Source organism: Passer montanus, unplaced genomic scaffold (genome assembly GCF_014805655.1).
Source record: "Passer montanus isolate IOZ18808 unplaced genomic scaffold, ASM1480565v1 scaffold58, whole genome shotgun sequence".
Lineage (NCBI taxonomy): Eukaryota > Metazoa > Chordata > Aves > Passeriformes > Passeridae > Passer > Passer montanus.
Genome location: NW_024370816.1, coordinates 1,473,951 through 1,498,360, shown reverse-complemented (window position 1 = coordinate 1,498,360; position 24,410 = coordinate 1,473,951). Strand labels below are relative to the sequence as shown.

Sequence of the window (24,410 nt, the reverse complement as noted above, 5' to 3'; positions counted from 1 at the left end):
ATCCGAGCCCACCCCGATCCCAGCCAGGGCCGCCCGATCCGTACGGGCGGCCTCAGACCCGGTACTGCGCCTACACCGCACTGCCGTGTGTAGCCAAAGCACCAGTGAAAAGGGGAGAAAAAAATGGGTGCGAAAGGAATTAAGAGAACATGTTGCTATTTTATTGCAAAGATTTCATACCTTCTCGGTGGTTTCTCATGGGCAGCTCCTCACAGCACTGACTTTTTCTTCTTCTCAGCACAGCCAACAAACTCCACCTCTCACCTCGGCCATCCAACCTGCTCTTTTATAAATACCCCTCTTAATTGAATACAGCTGTGGCCTATTAAGAGCAGGCTTGTTCTTAATGCTTGATAATTAGCACAGCTGTAACTCCTTAGGGGCCAGATTACCTTCACCACTGTCTCTATTCTCCTACCTTTTATCTAACCACAAGAACACGCGGTGGCTGTGACACTTTAGGTAATGCTGGCACTCCAAGCAGCACCAGGGCAAGAAATAAAAACAGAATCCATGAATATATATGCCCATAACAGACACATTGATAATAAAATATATTGTACAAAACCATCTAAACCCAGCAACAATGAGAAAGCTTGTTTGAGAAAGCTTGCTACAAGATAACTGAACCAGGTTGCTGACACAAGTTTACAGAACCTGTACTTGCACTCAGTTTCTGGGGCAAACGTGGTGTAGAACTGTTATTTGATTCCATGATTTGTTGAACAAAATTTGTGGGATTTTGGTACAGCAGGGCTGCCCATGCATTTAAACATACCAGTGCTTAAATTGGTCTGCAGGAGACTTAGAAAAAAACATTTTATAGGCAGAAGTGGATTATTTCAAATAAGAAAAATCAATTAATTCCATCTCTAAAGAAGACATAACTTTGATTAAATAAGATCAAAATTATAGGTTTTATCTCACTTCATTACACTAATAACAAACTATTTCTGGTATTGCAAAGTCCTTCAGCAGAACTTCCAGCTGGTACACAGGCACTAATGGAGAAACTAAACTTTCAGTACTGTTCACAAATAGAACTTGCATGTCTGTTCTTGAGAGAGCCCAAGAGAGCATGCTGAGAACTTGGAGAAACATTGCCAGTGGAAGATTTTACTTAAGCTAACAGGAAGAGATTTTCAGAGCCTAAACTGTCACTAATTCTTTTTTTCTTGCCAGCAAGACCAAGGACTACTGGTTTTGAAAAAGAGTTCCAGAGTAGTTTTACTAGGTACTACAGTAATTCAAGCACACAATAACACATTTCAAAATAAAGATGAGATAAAAAGGAGACTTCTTAAAAACTGTAAAATTTCTTTTTAAAATACAATATACAAGGCAACACTTCATACTTATTGTAATTACATAAATATGCCTTTATTACCTCTGAGAATTATTTTTGCTGTGTTTTTTAATAATGTCCATAATATTATCTCCTGTTACGAGGCTATTATTTAACTGTTTAAGTCTCTGTTGTTCCCTTCTCTTCTGGTCATGCAGATATGGGGAATTAAGCAGCTGTGGGGGAAGAATGGTGCCTGTAGGTTTCACTCTCTTCACAACATCCCAAAAGAGCTTCTTGCTGTTGTTATTGATGAAAGTAATTGCAGTTCCACTGTGACCCAATCTCCCTGCTCTTCCAACCTGAAAAAGCATAAATTCATTTTAAGTTAGCAATAGTAAACATAAGTCCTTCAAGTAGTCTCAGAAGTTTTTTTTGTTACAAAACATCAACTAAACCTATGTGACAGGACCAAATCTCTCTCACCCTCTAAGCACAAAGGTACTTACAACAAGCTTCCTGAATTCAGGATGTGTAGATCTGAAGCTGTTGCTGAAATGCATTTAAAATTAGGACTTGTTTATGGGACATACCAGAAGTCCCATATTGATACTGAGATATGAGGCAAAGGCTTACAGTAAATCTGATCCAAACTAAAAAATACTATAGTTTTTAAAAATACTATTGTTTTAAAAAATACTATAGAGATGCCAAATACTTCACATCAAACACAGTATGTGCCACCATGGCCACAAAAATGCCCTGTACTTTCAATGTCCTAGTAACTAAATTATTTACCAATATTATCCAAAATGCTTGAGCAAATTAGAAAATAATCCACAAAGGCTCCCTATGTAGAAACAGCTAACATGCTAATATTGGTATAGTTTTGATGCTACCAAAGACCATTTTTATTTACTTAATGCATGCTTGAAACTTTAGCAGAAAAGTAATGAAAAACAAGAGGGGAATTTTGCAGTTAATAACACAGGCTACTTGAGTTCATGACAGTGGGTAACTTCCAGAGGTCCTCCTCATCTGTTAGGAACCAGGATTACTTCAAAGTTAGATCAGTTCCCTCAAGGCCTTGTTTCAAGTGTCTGAAGCACAAAGGATTTTCACAGCGAGGGGAGTCAAGCAGGGATGGGACCTTTCTCCCTGCTATGAGGCCACAATTTCCCTTGCAGAAAGCTACAACTGCTGGCCCTTGTCCTTTCCCTGGGCATCCTCAAGGAGAGTCTGGCTCTGTCTCCTCTGTAATCACCCGAATGGAAGGCAGCAATTAAGTCTCTAGAGCAGCCCAAACAAGCCCAGTTGCCTCAGCGTGTCCTCAAGTGTCACGTGTGCCAGCCCCTGACTTCACCTGGACTCCCTCCAGCCTGCTGCCTTTTCCCACAGCTGATGTTCTCAGAACTGCACACAGCAGCATTGTGTCTTCCTCATGCCACAAAGAGGGCAAGAATGAGTTCTCTTGATGTGCCAGCTAAAGTAGGGCTGGGGACTGTGCACATAAACGCACAGACACGTGAAACTCACAGATCATCTCTTCTAAAGCAGGAAATCCACAGAAAAAATATCAGAGGAGACACTTGACTAGAAAGAGGGGAAGAAATCGAGTTCATGCCTGCTGTCCTGACTATTAATGCATATGCCACACTGCAGATGAGCTGCACCTGCACGACGGGCATTTGGCCTTTCCTGACATAAAAAAAGGTAAACTTTGTTTTCTATAGACACAAAAATATATAAGAGAGTACAAAACAGGAAGAAATACACTGCAAAAGTGACTTAAAGACACTCTTCTAAGTTTTAGTAACTTATGCAGGAGATAACAGGAATAGTATTCCAGATTTGAGTAATTTACATTAAAAATTACGGAAGAGATATCCAGCACCATTTTTTCTTTTCCTGTAAAAATAATTCTGAAGAGGAAAATGATCTTTCTGTTTACATTTAAATTTCCACAGGTGAATGTCACATTTCAATATGCTTTTCAAATAAAACATTAGCAATTTATTTATTTACCTGGTGTACATATTCATCCATACTTGAAGGCATATCAAAATTCACCACCAGTTTGACATTGACAAGGTCAAGCCCTCGTCCAAGGACTCCAGTACTTACTATAACTTCATACTTCTCTTGAAGTAATCCCTGGCAAGAAAGGAACAACCCAAAATTAATTCTTCATTCCTTATTTGTATTTTGAACTTCTCCAAGCATGGGTTAACATCTAGTTATTTGGTGTAAGAACACACCCAGTGGGATTATTCTATTGTAGAAGAGAGAATGGCTCCCTGTACTCTTGATTTAAACAGGAATATAATTCAGACAGATAACCAAACAGAGATCAAACCCACAATTTTAATTGCAAACATTACCAGGTACAGTTAAATGCTTATTTAAATTCCCATTTAAAATAATCTGAGAAACAGTCTCTGTATTTATCTACATTTAAAACAGGATTATTATCTACAGTTTTGCTTAGTCCCGTCTTTCATCTCACCCAGCAATACCTCAGGTATTACTGCAAAAAAGCAGTCCATCATGACTTCAGTCATTCAAATAAAGCCACATTTTAAAAAAAGGCCATTTGAAATCTACCAAACACCCTGAACTTGAGCAGGCACAAACCTGTAATATGTCTGTTCTTTCCACCTGAGACTTTTCAGAATGCATAGCTGTGCACTGCAATCCTGTAATCTTATGAACAGCATCACTCAAAAGATCTGCTCCTAGTTTACAGTCCACAAACACCAGCACTGGAGGCTTGAAGAGCTTGTTATCCTGTAAAATTAAACAGTTTACTTAAAAAGGGATTACAACCTTTAGCTGTTCATCATCAACATGGATTCATTTTGTCCTGATCATGAGATGAGAACCTGACAGAGATTTGGAAATACATGAATCATTTTATAAATGGCTCTTATGAGAAAAACATTAAACTTACATTTAGTATTTCAAACAGTTTTTTCTTTTTAGATGGTTCTTCTACCCACAAGATAATTTGGCGAACATTGGAACATGGCAGATTCTTCTCTCCAATTGTTATTCTGACAAAATTGTGCAGAAGCTGGTTTGCCAAGTGCTCAATGCCCACTGGAATCGTGGCTGACACCAGTATGGTTTGATGATCATGAGAGATGTCTTCCAAAATATCCAAAACTTGCTGCTGGAAACCCATTTTTAGCATGGTATCCACCTAAATGAAAAATATTGTATTTGTACCACTTTTTTTCCATGAACAGCAGGATCCCAAACCTCAATTGACAGAAGAACCATTATGTAACATGTAACAATCCAAATGCAGGAGCATTCACAGTCAGAAGAAAAGCTAAGTGAGAAAATTATAAACAAATGGTTCACACTGGTCTAACAGTATTATCCTGTCAGGTACCTAACTCTTTACAGCAACAGAACATTTGTTGTTTAAACACATTTCTAATTGTGTCAAAAAATAAAACTGTCTCCTAAGAAATTTATTTTATTCTTAAACAGTCAGTATGTTTAATAAGTGAGATTAGCCACTCACATTACTCTGCCACGACCTCTGTATAGGTAATAGAGCTCTGATAAATACTTACTTCATCCACCACTACAATTTTTATGCCATGCAGTTGAACAGAACTTTGCTTTAAAATCTCAAGAAGTCTTCCAGGTGTTGCTATTATCACCTGAAAAAAAAAGGGAGAGGAAAAATCCCCACAGGAGTAAGAAATTACATGAAATGACAAAGGACCATCCTAGAAAAACCACAAAATTCCATCACAGACATAACAATAGCAGTAATGCACGACATTTTTGCATTCAAGTAAGTAATAAAACTTCTGGAAAACTTATAAATTATGAAGCCCTAAGAGGAAATAGACCTGGCAAAACTCTAACGGAGGTGTCTAAGTTACCAGCAATAAAATTTGCATAAAAACAAACTGCTTTTTCCTCTCAATTACAACTCCTTGTGTAAAAATACTGGCATATTTCAGTCTTTGAAGCAGCAATACCACATACGAAACGCATAACAATAGCAGTAATGCACGACATTTTTGCATTCAAGTAAGTAATAAAACTTCTGGAAAACTTATAAATTATGAAGCCCTAAGAGGAAATAGACCTTTCAAAACTCTAATGGAGGTGTCTAAGTTACAAGCAATAAAATCTGCATAAAAACAAACTGCTTTTTCCTCTCAATTACAACTCCTTGTGTAAAAATACTGGCATATTTCAGTCTTTGAAAGCAGCAATAACACACACTAAACTTTTTAAAAACAAACAAACAAAAAAAACTATTAGATGTTTAATCAGAAGCAAAAAAGCTTTTTAAAAACAGTGTAACTGTAAAATTTTCAGGAGGTAACAAATGTTTCAGCAGTTCAGACTTAGGAGAAAGCCATGTTGTGTGTTCACAGGTGTCACCAGTAACATTTTTGTTTCCTGTGGATGTGATGACACCGTGGCTCTCCACTCTGGGTCAGAGCTCACCTTGACGCTCTGGCGGAGCCGGTGCAGCTGTGGGGGCAGGGGCAAACCTCCCACCAGCAGAACTGTCCTCATGTTGGGCAAGCCGGCCATCAGCTCCTTCGCCTGCCGCTCGATCTGAATGGCCAGCTCCCTCGTGGGTGCCAAAATAAGGGCACATGGAGTTTCTGTCTAGAAAGGAGAGGAAAAATCTCATTAATGTGGGATTTTATTTAGATAAAAAGCTTTCAAATTTCCCAAAGTAATCTTTTACATGAAAAATGAGAATTATTTTAAGCAGCAAAATAAAATTACTTCTCTCTATATATATATTAACTTATACAGAGCCCTGAAGATGAAGCATGGAAAAGAGTGTACAGATCCATTTTTTATTGAGACCCTAATTTTGCACATATTACTATAAACATGTATCAGTCTTGCAGACTTTCATGATAATCAGACAGAGGATCTACTGGAGTGTACACACCTTTTCTTACCTACTTCTACATAATGCTTTCATTCTGAAACTTGAGTTTACCAGTTGCTAGAGACTTTAAAGAATAAAAGAGTTACTTAAATAATCTTTCAATTATTAATTTGAAAAAATTTACAAGTTTGTGTGCATATACATTCTGTAAAGGTATCTAAACAGTGCAAAGCATCACTAAAATCATGTTCCGAATTCTCTAACATATTTTTATGCATCTCTTTTTGAATAAAACCCATAAAACAGTTCACCACCACAAGGTACAGAATACTATTGCTTCTATTGCCATTGCTTCTAATCATACGTTCATGTCCTTACAAAGCAGAAGTTTTTTAATTCTTTTTCCCACATTATAAAAGTGGAGCCTGTGTAACTAGAGGATTTTTTTTACCCAAAATCCCCGCAATTATTTGCCAGTCAATCAAATATATTCCAAGATAAATTACTCTGTGAAGTTATACAAATTCCAACAACTCTCTTTGAGCCATCTGATATATGAAGATACAGGAAGAACTTACAGAGGGCCTGGAATTATTTTTACTTTCTATTTTAAGTCATTTAGGAAGTCTACCAGAGAATTTAACTAACTGTCTCAACAAGCAGGAACTGTGTAATAGGTAATATTGATAGAGCAGCTTCATCTCCTGAACAAAGCGGAAAAACATTCAATTTAATTAAAAATAATTAGCATCTCCCCCCCTCCAAGAATCAAATGCTTAATCAATCAAAAGTCAAATCAGTGAATGTTAATGAAAAACACTGCAATCACATTTTTCATTACATTGGGAATCCAACAGACAAAGCTGCAAAATGCTTTCTCTAACTATCTGAAGTTTCATTACCTCTTTCAAAACCTTCATAATAACAGGAAGCAGGAAAGCTGCTGTTTTTCCAGAGCCTGTGTCAGCACTGGCCAGAATATCCCTCCCTAACAGTCCAACAGGGATCATTTGCATTTGGATGGGAGTTGGGACTTCGTAGCCAGAATTCTTTAAATTATTGTTTAAAGTTTCAGGAAAACCACAGTGTTCAAACTCTACAATAGGTCTTGGAACTTGCTGGCCCTGGACAGCAATACCCAGCTGGAGTTTAAGGTTCTCAACCTGCTCATCCTGCAAACTTAAAATAAAGGAATGATCTTTGTAGAAATAAGGTGTATTAAGGAGGTCAGCTTCTGCTTGAGAATCTGTGGCTTGATCAGATGTTAGCTGCCTTTCCTTTGCTTCAGTTTGTAGAAGGTGTTTGGCTTTACACTCCAAACTACAAACATCTTCATCTGTTTGGTCGCAGATGTACTCCCCGTAGCGGCCGCACACAACACACACAGGCTCTCCAGGCTCTGCCCAGCGCTGGGATTTGCTGAAGGATTTTATGGGTTCTTCCAAAGAGCCATCCTCCTCAGTATTTTGGCTGTCCTTTGCCAAGGATGTATTAGCAACACCAAGGTCTGCAGCTGCAGGTTCTGTGTGTCCTTGTACAATTTCACTTGAATTGTCGGTTGAAGCAGAAGTTTCTGTTCCAACTGACTTACAGTCCTGGAACTCTGTGATCTCCTCTAGCGAAGGTCCTCCAGAAGACAGTTTACTTTTCTTAGCTGTACAACTTTTGTCCTCATCAGTAGCCCTCTTGACTTTAACAGATCGTGGTAAAAACATGCTTCAGTACACTAGAAAAAAAATGGTTACAGTTAGAAACTACTACTATTGAAAAAGGTACATTTTACTGTTATCACAAAAAAAAAATCTAGCAAGTATTGGCAAACACAGAAACTAACTCTCAATCCCTGAAAAGATCTAGAATATGCCTTGTTTTTAAATTATCTTGATTATAACAATGGTGATGCAAATGTGAAGAAGAATTTTAAAATAACAGTGGAAGCATGGAACAATATAGAGAATACAGTTAATTGTCAGTATGAGGCCTTTGCAGCTGAGTAAAAACTTAGCTTTTCATTGTGAGGAAATTTATCCATTTTGCAAGTCAGTCATATTTAAATCCTTGGAGAGTTCACCTATTTCTAAGATGAAACCACAGATGCAAACATTCTTCTAAGGTATGGAAAAAACCCAATCAACCTAAACTAAGTAAAATGATCAGTTTTGGAAAGAATGTCAAATTCAATGCAGGATCCATCCAAGATCACTCCTTTTGTTGATCTTTTCAAAGTCCACTTAAAATTATAAGGCTGCAAACTTTTGAGATTTGTTTAGAGTCCAGCTCTGCTTGTTCACACTGTCCAGAAACAAGCGAAGAGTCACACCATCAATTTGCCAAATATAAATTGTAACACAAGACATAGTAAATGATCTTTTCAAAGTCCACTTAAAATTATAAGGCTGCAAACTTTTGAGATGTGTTTAGAGTCCAGCTCTGCTTGTTCAGTGTCCAGAAATAAGCAAAGAGTCGCCCCATCAATTTGCCAAATATACATTGTAACACAAGACATATTAAGTGTTCAAAAATAACCATATTTTATATTCTGAAACTTTCAGTATTTGTCTCCAAAAGCATCAGATATGCTGATTGTATGATAGCAAACAATCGTTTGCTATCATACAATCAGTAAAAAAGTACACAAAACACGGCAGTTTCATCCTGAGTAAATTGTACTGCGCCTACCAGTCTCTAGGAACTTCTAACAGGAGATTTTTAAAAACACACCAAGCTAAGTCTGCGCACAGAAGCTGTGTTTGTGTAACTGGGAGCAGTGCCGAGGACGCGGCAGCAGCGCCGGCCCGAGCTCCGCGGCTGCCGGGGCCGCGGCTCCGCCGCGCTGCCGGAGCAGAAGCCAAAGATCACCACTGAACTGTTCGCGCCTGATGAGAATCTCCCACCACGAACCTCTCTGCACGCTCAGCAGCCTCCGGGCGAGGGCAGCGCTCACGCAAAGCGCGGGGCTGACGGCCGCTGCTCGGGACGGGCCCGCGGGGACCCCGGGAGCACGACAGCCTCTCGCAGCCCTGCTCTCCGGCAAGAGCCACCCACCCCACGGGACAGCAAAGCGGCGCGGGGCCTCCTCTGCCCGACAACCGTGCCGCCGCCGCGGGCGGAGTGCGGCCCCGGCCTCACGCACCGCTGCCGCCGGGCCGCGCCGCCTCCCGCACAAAATGGCCGCGGCCGCTGCCGCCTGTGCCGCCTGCCGGCCTCGGCCGGTGCTGGGGCCCGCAGGCGCGGTTCTTACACACTAAATCGCATCCGCCGCCCAGTGTGCAGCAAGGCAATGATTACACACTCGAGAGAGACATTGATTATTTATCCCAGAGTTGCGCGAGCCTGGGTGCGCGGGGTACTCCACAAACCAAGCACGCCAATTATCAAAACTTTTTACTATTTATACATTCTAGCCGACAAAAGAAATTCCTGTTCATTGGCTAGCAGTTACATGGTTCTCTTAATTATCAGAATTCTATCGTTTGTTGTTAATGATTCCCTCATTTGTTGTGCTAATTAGTCTGTGTGCTCAGTCTTTCTCTTTGGGTTGGTGGGCCATGAGTCGGTGGTCGTGACTCCCCTGCCACAATTACCTTTTACCCAGCTGGAGCTGGCTCAGCACGGTTGCTGAGTTGTCTGTATTAGTTTCTTCCTTATCTTGGGAATTCTGTTAAATCCTGCATTCTTTGTGTCCAGTATCACTGGACATCCTTCTTCCCAGGTTTTGCCAACCTTCCCATAGGTCTGAGGTCAGTGGAATGTGTCATGCCCTAAACTGTGACAAGGTAATTCTACCAACAAGTAATTTGTTTTTCTAACATCTGGACATCACTTAGAGCTTGTTTGTTAACTGCTCTTTGTTTCATTAATTAAATTTCCCTTCTTGTTGATTAGGCTTGAAAGTATACAAAGATCAAGCAAAGAACCACTTTCTTATGAAAATTGTACATAGCAACACTGTCTCTGCAGAGGGGCATGTCCAGCGCTCCTGCTGTCACAGCCAAAGTTGATCCTCCAGACAGAGATGCTACAAACACACATATTCGTACATGAGGAAAACGTTCCTGCAGCACAAAATGAAGCCATAAGGTACGCAAGAAAAAAGCCCAGTACATGCCCTAACCTGCTATGATGGGCACAGTGACAAAGCTCTTCATGTACTTCAAACTGAGTAAGTTATTACTTTCAACAATAAATAAGCATATTTACACTACATTACAAGGCATGAGAACACAGAATTTATCACATTTCACTACGGGGCAGAAGACACTTTCAGACTTATGGATAACCTGTGCTTTGCAAGACAGCCCAGATGTGACTGCTGCCCCGGGCAAACCCAGGTTCATGGCAGAGTACTGGGTCTGGATGTGTTCCACTGAGAACACTGATGGTTTCAGCTGCTTGGCTGTTGTGAGCAGGGTGGTCACTGCCACTCACTCGCTTTCCAAGGACACCTGTGACCTGTCAGCCTGTCCCAGGTACTTCCTTACAACATCAAGACCCATCATAGGTGGTGTCACTGTGTCTGTACAGATCCTGCGTTGGATCATGCAGGAGGACCAGAGCAAAGTAAAAGTATACCCTGTGACCATAAATTATTTAGTGCACAGCAAAGATATCCTGCAGGGAGCTGAAGAGAAAATCATAGATCCTAACAGCCCCTTTGGAAGCACAATTTAATGGCAGTCCAGAGAACCAGTCAGAGGAGACAGGGATATGGGGTGAAAAGACAGACACAAAGCTGGGGCTTTCAAGCAGCTGCCTACAGCATTCTATAACATTCAAGTCCAGTCACACCTGAAACATGGTCTATCTTAAAGTACCCTGGATTCCTCTGTAGTAGTTTGCTACAAGAATAGCAAAAACAAAGTGCAAATAGGGGGTTTGGTCTCTCTGGGCTTTTTAATTAACTGGTAGAATTGAAAAGATTATTGAACATTTGGAAAGTGGGCATCACTAGACTTAAAAATGTGCAGGCACCTTCCACCCACACTCCATACATTCCTGTGAAAATCCCCACCTTTCTCTGATTCAGCCTCTGTCATTCCCCTTTGTTTGCACTAACTTTCTTTCCTTCATTTTCCCTCCCTAACAGAAGCAAATTTCCTTTTCTTACTTCCATTTTTACAAGGTCATTTCCTGGAATTCAAAACATCATTTACTAAATAAAGACCAGTATTTCAACAATATTTAATATGATATGTTTCATACCCTATACAGTCCATGCAGCAAAATGCAAACATCCTACATGTATTTTTAAATTTTTTTCAGTGCGCAACAGCAGTAAGAAAAAACTAAGTTACTTGGTAGGAAATTCTCCTCGTGAGGAAGACTACAGTAGAGATTGAAAAAAATTTTAGAAAAGAATTCTATGGATATTCAGAGGCATGAAAGGGCTTCCATACAAGAAACAACGATGTAGACTCAACAGTCTGAAAAAGAGATGACTAATAACAGGTAACAATAGAGCTACTGTACCTTGAGTGGCTCATAAAGGCTGGACAGCTATTGCTAGTTCATTATTTCTTCCAACAAAAATTGTAACATGCCTTATAAAAAGTGCTCACTGCTGAAAAGTAGTGCAAGCTCCCACAGAATGTAGTAGGTTATTCCTTATTTACATGGAGAAGTCAATCAGTATAGATGTAACAAAACCTCTTCTGAAACAGATATTGTACCTTGTGAGCTCACTGAATAATTTTTTTTTTTTTCTGGAATAAAGCATAAACATTCCAGTTCAGTCACTTGCCTAAGTTTTCTTTCAGAATGATGAAATATGTAAGAGTAAGAGGTGCCTTGGTGCATTTAATTCCCATCCTCTCAGCTCTTGTTGCTGCTAATCAGATCTGAGGTGAATGACATTTTAATAGGATTTTTCAATTCCAATTTTTGTACCCTTAGAGTACATTAAATGTCCCAGACAAGATGCTCTCAGATAGGCTACAAAGGGGTTTGTCTTCATATTTTTCCTCCTAAAAACTAGTTAGTTCAAGCACTGGCTGAATAAAGGTGGATTTAAGTCCTGCTAGAAAACAATGAGCAATTATGGACAGTAATTTTTGCTCATTCTGGACAATTTATCTGGGGGTGTCATAAAGAAAAGTGTTAAGGTTTCCATGGAAGTAGGGTAGCATTTGTATTTTGTATGATTACATTGTTACTTAATTGAGTTGGTAAAACTCAGAGACTTTAAATATTCCCCTCTTGCCTACACTCGTGTACAATAGCTGCTCAGAAAGGTATCACGCATTGTTATTAGAAAGCTCTGCACAAATATAGTCCTTAGATAATTAAACTGTCTCTTCAGAGTAACTTTTAAAGTAAATATTAGGAGCTACAGAACTGTAACAATGCATACAGAACCCCACATGTACAAAAGGACCAATACATACTGACAGATTTACTACATAAATATACAGCAACAGATTATTTCAACTTTATGCAAATTTCTGTTAGAATAACAAAGACCGTAACTATTGATTAAAAGTCAAAAGAAATAATGAAAACCATAAGAAACAGATTATTAATAGTAAGTATCCCACTTTATGGTTTATTTTAAATTATATCAAGATTTTTTCATGTTCACTCAAGGTTTCTATATCAAATACACAAAAAGGATTCATGCTCTGAGTTTAAAAACAGGCATTTGCCCTATAACGTCTCACAGCCCTTCTTTTGAAGCATGAATCAACCTTTCCCAGCACTTGCAAATAATAAATAATTCAGTAAAACAAGACTGGATTAAAGCAGGAGACTGAAATCCCTCTACTCCCAGGCACAGTAAATCCATAAGAAACAGGCATTGCATGTATTAATTCAGAGACAGCATCACAGGCCCTGCAAAGAGCTGCCTGACTGCACCATCTGCCCCAGCTCCCCACTGCGATACCGCCCAGAGTGACGCCCCCCAAACCTCCGTGCACCTCCCCTCACCTCTGGAGCTCCACACAGGGGTCTGAGGAACAGATAAAACCATCCCAAAGGGTAACTGTCCAAAACATTTTAATACAGAGTATTTCAAGTTTCCTTTGTAGCCAAAATATCTTCGCACAATGCCTGAATTTTCCACCTTGAGTGAGCTCTCAGCATATGAAAATCTGCTGAGAATGGACTCAAAGTGGAGTCCAACCAGCACCTCGTGCATCACTCCCTCAAGTGGCAAGTGCCAGGACTGACAGATCTGACAATTAAAATGTGTCTAAAATCACATCAAGAGGAACAGCTTTGGGTTCTCTTTAAGCTACTCATTCCTTTAAACATCTCAATATGTATCCCATATTACATTATTCAAAACTAGGGAATTGAGAGCCTTGCTGTTGCTGTTCAATAACATATAATGAATGAAGAACATTAGGTTTATGAAGATGTCAATTAAAGAATACAAAAATTATTCTCTGTGTTTGCTTTTTTTCAAGCATGCCACACTTGAATACGTATAATTGGAGTTAACAAAATATCCACTGCTTGGGTGGAAAGGAGGGAGAATGTCTTTCCATTCAGCAGGCATGGAAGCCACAGTATGTTTGCTTGGGGTCTGCTGTCTGTGTCTGCTCCACCTGATGCCAGAAAACTAAATATTTTTCTTGTTAAATATTGTTCTGTTTATTTAATGCTTGGGGATTTTGAAGCCACTCAGCACATCTTTTAGGTAGGTAACCAACTGCAGCTCTAACCCAAAGTGTATTTAATGAATAGTTCTTTGACTGAAGGAACCAGTGAGTCAATTACTCCACTGGTTTGTGAATTGCAGCTTTAAAGGAACCACACAGGAAAAGTCCAGACGATCTAAAAACAAATAATTGTGGCTAACCATTAACTAGACAATTCATATTCTTGTCAAAACGTTCTGATTTTGTACAGGTATTGCATGCAGTATACTTGTTCTGAGGCCTAGTTTTTCTACTTTTGTGTGATCTAAACAGGAAAATCCTACATTTTTTGAAAACAAATAGTCAGTAAAAAAAAATTTGAACTAATATTTTCAGGCTTCCTGAGCACTCTCTTTATTTGAAGAGCCACATTCTAAGGAAATATTGGCCAATATTAAGCCTCTGCAGAAATCCATGGTAAAACTTGAACTTAAAAATAATCTAATTAAATCTGAGTTCTTAAAGCATATTAGTGAGGAGGAATTTTTTTAAAGAAAAAAATAAAAAAACCCCACAAATAACACCAATCCTAGCCTGGAGCTTCAGCATTAAATGCCACTAGTCTATAGGGAAATAACTCTATAGGGTGATTAATGAAAAAATGATGAACATAATTAATGTATGTGATTATATGCTCAAATACTGCACATAATATTTACTTTGAAAAATGATGGACTCCCTAATTCAGTATCATCATACTGTTAGCACAGCTATAAAAACCACAGTGACTACAATTTCCAGCCTTTGTATACAAGATAGTCTAGCTTCTTGCAATTAAAAGAAATTATTTTAGGGTATGAGAATCATTTAAACTAATTTAAACGTACAGATCTCTGTTAGGTCTCTGAGACTTAGAGAACAAGGATTTCATCAAAAGATTGCAAGCACAATTGCCACATTCCAGGGATTTCAATAGGCAGCAAACTATAACCTAGATTGTTAAAGAATTCAGGTGGAATTTAACAAGATTAAATAAATCTTGAAACATAATGTAATTAGAATTAAGAATTTAAAATTCTCTCCTTTTCTGTTAATCTATTTTTCTTTCTGAGAGGATAGATTTGTGTTCCAATTAGTAAGTCTGTTTGGAGGCAAAAGAGATTGGCATCTATTCTAACAGTAAGATAACATTCACACAACATGCACTTACTTGAAAGTAAACCCCTTTTTTCCTCCTCCTTTAGGGTCTCACACAAAAGGATTGGAGAGAAAAAAAGAAATTCCACAAGAGACAACAGGAATCATCCAGTTCCAGCTTGTCAGATGTCCTGTGTCCAATGTGTGTTGCCACCTGCCCATGAATAAACTCTCTTTCAGTCATGTAACTTAAGAGATGAAGACCTTTCTAATTCATCAGCAAGTGTGACAAATATAACAGGTACATTGCATTTGTAGGGAGTGAAAGAAACAGAGTCAAAATCCAATACTGTGACAAACTGAAGAAAAGATTTATGGTATAAACCTTTTGAATAAATTGTTAATAAATTTTTCTTTCCACCACTAATGCTTCTACCAGCACTGCTAGTTTTGGCAGCAGAAACCACTGCAAGAGAAGCCTGGAATATGTGCAAGAGAGCTGCTACAAACCAGACTTTTTATCAGTTCTCTTGTTAAAATATCTGCCAGTATTAACCATTGGGTTTAGCCTTCATGCTTTCCTACATTACATTTGGTGCTCCTTCTGTCTCTTTATGAAGGATTACATTGCCCTAGTTGAATCCCTCAACAAAAAAATCACTAAAGGGTACAGAAAGGCTTTAACTACACTTTTTTAAATTGCACACTCAAGGATGTCAGACTGCTGGAGTGAGACCAACAGGTTTGTCCTTCTGCAACTGTTACTTTCCTAAACTTTGTTTGTTGTGAGAACACGCAGATAATGCATTAGCTCAGCTTGATAAAGCACAATGGCTATTAAAAAACAAAAGTAAGCCTGAAAAATGCAATATATTTCTCACTATCATCCTTGAATGACTGCTCCCCATGCTTTTTATTAGGAAGATTCAAAGATGCCAGTAACCTTACAGCTGGTGACTGTAATAGCAGAGGGTAACAAGACAGAAATAATGAATGCCTCCTTGTTAAGCAGTGTTGTTTGTGCTGTTCCAAGAAAGATCTGCCAAGAACTTTTCATGCAAACCTTATTTTTCTGGGATCTGTAACTTGGCAGCAAAAAAATTCCAGGATGATACCCAGTTCAAAATAATTCAGATTACAAGCTTTAAAATATATTTTTGATTTTTGGAACAAATTAAATTTAGACTAAACAAGACAAACACTTTAGTACTTCATGTATTTTGATTGCTTTATTGAAAGAAAATTTGTGGTTATCAAGTTTGCACCTCAGATAATTTTATGTTTTCTAGCTCTTGGGTATTAAATAAGTCTCAAGTACTACAGTGTGAAAGGAGACTTTGTGCTGTATGGTCAAGATTTCACTGAAGTGTATTTTCTTTTTAAGGAAGACTGTATGAAATACATATGAAACACTCCTTATTTTATCTGCCAAACAATTCAGTGGAATAAATCTGTGCTAATTCTTAATACAACTCAGCTGACCTGGGTATAATGCCAGGTTGTGGAAAAAAATGGTTATTTAACATTTAGCCCAGAATTTCAATGTGAAATTATGTCAGGTTGTTTTTGTTTTGTATTTGAACAAATGATTCAAAGCTTTGAGCCACACAAAAGTCCAATTTCAGTGTACCCATTTCATTTTTTGCCTCTTGACTCATTACAACCAGCTAATTTTGTAGAGCTCCTGGCCAAAGCAACATTCTTTCCTGTGGCAACTAGCATGATATGCAGAAATTAGATTTCAGGCACAAAATTAGATTTCAGCCCAAGCTAAGGAAGCTTTCTATCAGGTAATAGCCAGGTGTCAAGAAACAAGAAGGCTGCCATAGTTGCCTGAGTACTGGAATTGGTGGCTTAGCTTACACCTATGAGGAATAAACCTCCAGCAACTCAAAACTAAAAGGAGATAATCAAAACATATAAATATCATCAATATCAATTACTTTTTCTTAATATATATGGTGAGGTCATTTCAAGGAAACACCAGAAAGAACAGGCCAGAAAAAAACTTAAAAAATATTCTACTGATTTTCCCTAGATCACGTTATCCCCCAAAACAGCTTACAGTTGGAGACAAATCAAAACTATGCAAGTCTATGAAACCTCAGTTCCTTTGAGATTATTTGCAAATCAGCTAACATGCTGGGTGTACAAAGACATTACCATTCTTGGAGAGTTTGCATGAACTGGAACTTGGAGCAAAAGGCAAGGCTGCCAAAAGGCTCCTGTCTTACTGACACTGTCTGCTCTGCAAGGAGCCACAAAGGGAGTCAGTGGTTCCAAGAGGGTGTTGGCCCTGGGAAGCATGACATGTCATTCTTTAGTGATTAAAGAGCCAGCAGAAGCCCAGACACCATCTCCATTCAGATGGCTCCTAACCTTCTGTTGATACACAAGGAACCTGTTCTCTAGCAGCAGTGAGGATATTTCTGTGGGTTTGGGCTCTTTTAGATAACAAAATCAGAGCAATGTAGTAATCAAAGCCCTTTTTTTGTTACCCTTTGCCTAGTCTTACAATATCTAACACCTGCATTATTCTCATTCTGAACTAAAATGGTTCATCAGTCTGTTCAGCATTTGCACCATGGTATCTTTGTCTTTGACTACAAGTCCTATGATGTGCTACAACATAAATAGCATGTGGTTTGGGGTTTTTTCTGTTTCTCTTGAACTAATCCATCTCCAGTTCATCTCTTTACCCCCAAGGAAAATCAAGTTTTATTCTTAATTATATCAGTACAATTCCACTTAAGAGCTTGGTGGTGAAAGACAATAAAGCATGGCTACATGCCCTCTACCTTGAACACGCTTTCTTACTGAGACTGTTTTTGCTTCCTCAACACTTTTGGTGACCATGACTTACTGCTTTTCCTACTTCTCAAAGTGCAGACTACCAACTGCAACAGAGACTTTCAAAGGCCCATTTCAACAGTTACCCAATGCATAGCAAAATACTCACTCATCTGAACAAGCTGGATCTGTATCACATACTGGCACATTGCAGTGAAATCTGTTCTGTTGCCCTACATTCTCCAATCTGGCAATTGCTTCATTTCTGTTAGGAACAAATAAAAAAGGAGGAAAGAGTTTGACACAAACACAGAGACTTGCCAGATCAAAGGCAATAGGTATAAAGCCCAGCAAGTTTCCCTCCTTGTATAAAATCTCCAGGTGTTGCTTTTGTTGTTTCATGGAATGATCCCCTTAATTCAACCCCGTGCCTGCTAGCATCCTCTCCCCGGGTGATTCTCCACTCCTTTAGTAAATTACCATCCATAAGAACTGAACTGTGGCTGCCAGAACAAACCCTGGGTCATGGGGGGCTTCCTGGCTGTACTGAAGTGGGAGTCCCAGGGGTACTTTGTCTGTCTCAGGCTGCTTCCAGGGCAGTGGCCATCACCTGGGCTCACACACCCTGAACAGCAAGGCCAGGGCCTCCTTCCTCCATCCACATCCAACTAGGCTGGTGACCAGAGAGAGCTCTGTTTCCAGCACCCATGAAGACAATGGACATTTCTCTTCTTTGTGCCAACAAGTGGAACCATGACTGCTCTCTCCAGGCTTTAATAGAGCCATGTATATTATAGAGCAAGAATACCACAGGAGGACAGAATAACCAGAGAGATGAGCCCCTTTGGACTTCATTTCTCTTTTGAAACTTTCTACAAGAAAGAGACCACCCAGGCTTTTTTTTCTTCAATTACAAATAAACTGCATGACCCCTTTAATCCAGAAAACCAATTATATATACACTGATATTTAATCATGTCTGTAGCACCAGTGATTCTGAATAGGAGCAACACATAGGATTAACCTGAAATTAAAAAAAAATCCTTGTTGGAGCCAAGATTTTATTGCTAAATATATATATCCACACACATTTGGTTTAAGGCTAGTATTAAAATAATTGTTGTTCTTTCCATGTTTCTCATATATATTAAAATTGGGGAGTATTAAATCAAATTGTTCTGTACATGGCTTAAATATCCCATACATTTTTCTATCTTGAACATGTTTTCAAATGAATCATAAGGCAAACACCCTGTAAAGCTACTCAGAAATTATTATAACAAATTAAGTTATGCCAAAAGAGAATTAAATGTAACAGAATTCTATACACTCAGGTTGTGATGACCTTACTGTGTGTGCATAAATGGTTACAATAAAAATCTTTGATATACACTTTCCATGACTGATTTTTAACAGTTACCAACTATGTACACCTGCTCCCTAAAGTAACAAAAAAATCCTCAATAACATGCAATTTCTCAGTAATTTAAGAGAAATGGAAACACCCTGAAAGTATCTGAGAAAATTTGGATTATATTTCAAAGACATAAGAAAAGCCCAACTTCATTGGATAGTTTTCCATGCTATTCCCTTGCTTTCCCTTCCTCATTCATCTTCTTTACCACCTCTTAGAACCTTCTTAGAAGAAAAAAGAATTTCACTGCAATGAAATGATACCAGAAAGGTACTGTTCAAACACAGCATTCTCTTTACTGCTGCTCTCATTCAGACACACATGAGCTTCAGTGCAAACTGGAAGCAGGGCCAAAACATGGGAAACTGAAGTCTATTCATGCTCTTCTAATAAATGATGTATATGCTCAAAACAAATGAGCTTTTATGAATGTTCAGATCTTTCTTCACATGTAGATGCAGCACAAAAAAAGCCAGTCATGGCACAAAGAAGTGCACGATTTTGTATTCACTCTCATTCAGACTTAGTCAAAAAGTCTTACCAACTGATTTAAACTTCTTTTACCTGAATGTACAGTTTGAAAACTAGAGTCATGTCATTTTCCTCTGAACTGGGATGCAAAGAAAGCATTACCTAACAACAATAATAACATGGTGCTTTATTTTTGTCCAAAGTATTTTTCTGAACGCAAGTTCCCCACCATACATCTATTTTACAGTGCAGCCAAGCCTTTAAAGATTATATTCATTAAAAATCACCCTCAAAATTTTCCGTAGAAAACACATCAGGCACTAGGTGGTCATAAAGATATATAATGAAAGAGGGTAGGATCTTTTCAATATGTTTTAAAGTTTACAGTAAAAAATACAAGTTATAGCACAGTATTTTTTTACTCACAGACAACCTGGCAATGGTGGAATGTGAAGAAGAAGAAAGCCCTGGAATTAGGGAGTATTGCACAGCATATGTGGGAAGACAGCTCATCTAAAACCCCCTAGAACAAGAGCAATTCCACCAGATGGGAAGAACACAAAAGAAGCCAGTGGAAATCTGGAAATCAGATTTTAAAAATAAAAAGCAAATTTTAAAATCTCAGAAAAAAAGACACCAAAGTAACCAGAGAAAAAGACAAAACAAACCAACCAGTCCTGAGTGTTGAGGGAGGTTAGAGGTTTTGCCACAGATCTGTTGTCTGGTTGGTGACCCAGTGGAACTGCTGGGGGGAAGATGTAGATTATCTCCCCCCACCTCCCTTTGCAGAGCTACACTAGGTCAAAGTCAAGTTGAGGAAATGAAACCAGTAGCATCCAAGTATTAAAAGAAGTGACTGTTAGGTACCACCCTTGATTTTTATTGAGCAGCTTTTTTGGTTGTGCAGATTTCAGCAGCAGTAATAAGCTAAAGTAGCTATTACTCCAATTTTTTTTCTTTTAATTTTAATTGTATCAAAAATCACAGCTGATTCAAGTAAAATGTCATACAAACCTTTATTTTCCCTTTGGCTCATGACTACTAGAATGCATAAAGTTGGTAAACTGTTTTCGTTCCTCAGCACTTTCTGATTACAGATTAATAGAAGAATTTGAAAGACAGTAATTATGTAACTGTTCTTGTACTTTTGTATCATCCTGAAACAGGAAGAACACATTCCCTTCTAAAATCATGCTCTGAGAAAACTCCTAACTTGCAGAAACAACATATATGTATGTTAGTAATAATGGCAAAGCACTTTATTCATTCAGACAATCGTTCACTTAATTATCATAGAATAGCCTGGGTTAGATGGGACCTTAAAGATCACCAAGTTTTAAGAAAAGTGTTTTTAGGAACTGCTAGCTCTGGTCAGCTTCTTTGTCCCTAAGGACAGTTTTCCAGGGAATCTCATTCACCAACTCCCAAACAACTAGAAGTTTGTTCTTTCAAAGTTTGGGGTCCTGACTAGGCTCCTTGCCAGGCTCACAATCCTCACAAACTCCACCAGGGAGTGGTCACTGCAGTCCAGGCTGGCACCAGTTTTAGCCCCTCTAATGAGCTCATCTGCATTGGTAAGCACCAGCTCCCATAACCCTTCTCTTCTGTAATGCCTGGACCAGGAAAATGTCTCCACACACTCCAGGAGTCTCCTAGATTGCTTATAGCCACTGGATTGCTATTTAAAAATATAATTTCTTAACTCTTTACCACTACCTATAAAGAAATATATTTAATAAAATATCATGGTTTAAGAGGCTGGAATATCAATAATTCCATTTCATAAGTCATCCTTAGGCTGTAATAACCTCACCCAATGATTTGTAGATTACCTGTTTAACCTCATGTATGTAACACAAAACCTGCTGAAGTCAACAAGTACATTCCTCAGGGATCCCACTGGGACATGACTGGTTCTTGGTTTGTACACTGACAATCTGACAGCACCACATCAAGTCATGCATGCAGCCTCACTGCAGAGGTTACAGGCCACAAGGTGCACCCCTCCCCTCAGCCAAATCACTTTATCATGACTGATATCCTCTAAGCTCAGGAAAACAGATGGGATCATCTTAATTAGGCCAATTTGATAACAGCAATCAAAGATAATATGCCCACAGTGTTACTCCAAGTCTGTTTCCAACCTCAAAAGTGAAGCATTACTCGGCAGAATAGTTGCTGTGAACTGCTGTGTTTGTGGATTTGCCCTAATATAGCTGAACTGAAGTGGGAATGTTTTTACCATCAGGTAACCTGATAAACTGGCTGTTCACTAGCACCCAGTCTGGCTACAGACAGTGCCACTACAAAAACAGCCATGGTATTTCTAACTTAAAGCATTTTACTTTGCCTTTGTCATCAAGTGTTGTGAAGGAAAAAAACTATGCATGAAATGTTATTCCAGATTGAATGCTGTACTCTAGAGCTGGCCTGAAATTAGTCTACAGGCTCTATGCTACACATAGCCTCTTCAGAAGTTAAATGAATTTTAAAACAAGTGGAAAAAAAAGTATGAAATTGTTAGTCAGGACTCGTTCCACTATCTCCCAAGGTTAGAACTACTAGAACAACTGCCATCCACACCATTATTCACAGCTTCATGGTCATATTGGTTCCTGTTGCCTGATGCTCACTACAGGCTTGGTACACCCACTGTGAAAATGGCCAGACACATGACAGTGAACAATCAGGCTTATGATGTAATCACAGGATGAAACTAGTCAAATGGGATTTCTAATTTGGAGTAGAGGGGGGCGAAAGGAAGGGAGAAAGAAGATAAAAAAAATAAATATCTGTGAGATGCTTGTTTGAATACTTGCCTTTAATTAATGCTAAAGTATAGAACACCGTGCAGCAGAAAGATTGCATACAGGAAGGATTATCACTATTTAAAATGTTTCAAGATGTATAAACAGGATCAGAGCAGAAAGGGATGACTCCTCATTTTGTTTTCCTGTTTATTTACTCGGAGCAATTAGAGCAGATTTTAATCATTTTCCATATTGGCTGTTGATATCTTTGACATTGCAGTAGGCAAGATGACATTTTGGCATGTTTGCAAAAGTAGAAGAACTGGCACAGGCACTCCAGCAACCGGTGGTGATGTCTTCTTTTGCACTTACTTATATTAGATTTTATATTAATGCATTCTCTTTTAAGAGCACTAAGCAAGTGAAACCCCACTTTGATTGCAGTTACCACAAGACAGCTTTTTTAGATTTTGTTTGGTGACTCTGAACAGGTTTCACCAGCACAAGTGCTGCAGCCACAAAAAACTCCATTATAGTTAAATAATAGCCCTACAGTTTTTCCAACATGTTTTCCTATAGGCTGATCTAATTTTGAGGTATTTTCTCAGTCATACAAGAAACAAATGAATTGGGATCTGGAACATAGTTCTTTTTTTTTTTTCTCCTTAGCTCTAATCATTTGAGGTTTTAAAGCTTATTAATTTCAGGTGTTTGTTATTAAATATTCAGGAAGAATTTTAAACAATTCCTATTGGCAGTGTAAAAAATAGTTAAAATAACGTGAAGTCTCTAATGTAACTTATTTCCAAAGTATGCATAAAAAATAATTCAGGAAAATGTGCAAATATTAATTATTGAAAACTAAGCATATAGTCTTTCTTAATAGAGAACATTTTCCAAGTGCACCTGTATATTAATTTGGTGTTATTATTACTATTTCTGCTGCAGAGAATCTGGGAATTTCAGTCCTCAGCCTGCTAAAGCAAGGATTTCTCAACTTTTCTCCTCCCCTCCATTCTGCTGAGTACTGCCCACAGTAGCTCCTAGTTTTGTAGCTGGAGTGGTATGCATGACAATTTGGGAATCCCATCCCAGAGAATGTATGGGGAATACTCAGCAACAATTTCTTCAAATGTTGACCTCCACAACCCCTTCATTTACGCATTCCTAATGAATATAGCTACACGTCAGTAAAACTGTTAAATACTCCTGCCTCATAATCATGATGTTTGTTTCACTGTGCACCCAAAGTGCTAGAAGCACACACAACAATAGAAAAATCTCCGTGGAGATCAATTCACAGTCCACTTGAAAAACAAAGAAATAACAGTCTGGCTGGAATATTATTTGAAATCTTACCATGTCATGTTTAGACTTTGTCTAATTATTCTTTAGGGGAAGCAGGGCAGATTTAGACATTACTGCGAACCATATACATGGTGTATATATATACATAAAATAACAATATATCCACAATAGCCAGCAATAACTATTTGCTGCCAAAACGCGGGGTTCCCACCGCTGGGCCGGCCGATGACACAGCGGCCGTGCCGAGGGAGGCACAGCCTCCGCCAGCCTCCCCTCCTCAACGCGGCCGCGCCCTCGGACCCGCGCTCGGCAGCCAACCCGTCCAGTTCTGCTTGAGTCATTCATCACGCAGTTTCTGCTTCCCACCGTGACTAATGCTTCCCTCCAGCAGCCCACGGTGATCCTGCAAGCCCCCCAAAACGGCCCAGGTACCTTGAGCAGGACAGGAGATGGTCTCTAGGGCAAATCGCTACTCTTGCTGCTATTACAGCGATTACGTGACCAGGCCATGAACCATTTTAAGGCTTTGACATTTTTTTACCCGAGTATTCTCAAAGTTATATATAGACCCGATTTAAGTTTGGAGGGACAAACGCACTGGGCGGGGGATGCTCAGCCCGCCTCCTCGGCAGCGCTCCGTGCTCCAGTCACCGCGACCCCGGCCCGCCGGGCTCCCCCGGATCCAGGCGGCTCCTCAGCCCCCCTTACAGACGAGGCACGCGGGGCTGATCCCGACCTTTCCCGACAACGCCGCAGCGGGCCCGTCGGGCCGCACTGTGGAGAGCGGCGACGC

The 24,410-nt window shown here is 39.2% G+C and overlaps 1 protein-coding gene across 8 annotated transcripts; it reads right to left on the bottom strand.

The window, feature by feature from the left end:
• Nucleotides 1-1,201: 1,201 nt before the first annotated feature.
• DDX59 (DEAD-box helicase 59) lies at nt 1,202-24,351 on the bottom strand. Of its 8 annotated transcripts, XM_039726234.1 has the most exons (10): nt 19,986-20,139; nt 17,844-17,939; nt 14,958-15,098; nt 7,070-7,893; nt 5,765-5,932; nt 4,870-4,959; nt 4,236-4,487; nt 3,920-4,072; nt 3,311-3,439; nt 1,202-1,647 (listed from the first exon to the last, which is right to left on the bottom strand). In XM_039726234.1, the coding sequence occupies exons 4-10, from the start codon at nt 7,880-7,882 to the stop codon at nt 1,384-1,386; spliced, it is 1,869 nt and encodes a 622-aa protein (XP_039582168.1). In that variant the 5' UTR covers nt 7,883-7,893; nt 14,958-15,098; nt 17,844-17,939; nt 19,986-20,139; the 3' UTR covers nt 1,202-1,383. The 8 variants fall into 8 exon arrangements, with proteins under 8 accessions (XP_039582168.1, XP_039582170.1, XP_039582167.1 ...); XM_039726236.1 differs by lacking the exons at nt 14,958-15,098; nt 19,986-20,139 and adding an exon at nt 24,216-24,351; XM_039726233.1 differs by lacking the exon at nt 14,958-15,098.
• Between the last annotated feature and the right edge of the window lie 59 nt (nt 24,352-24,410).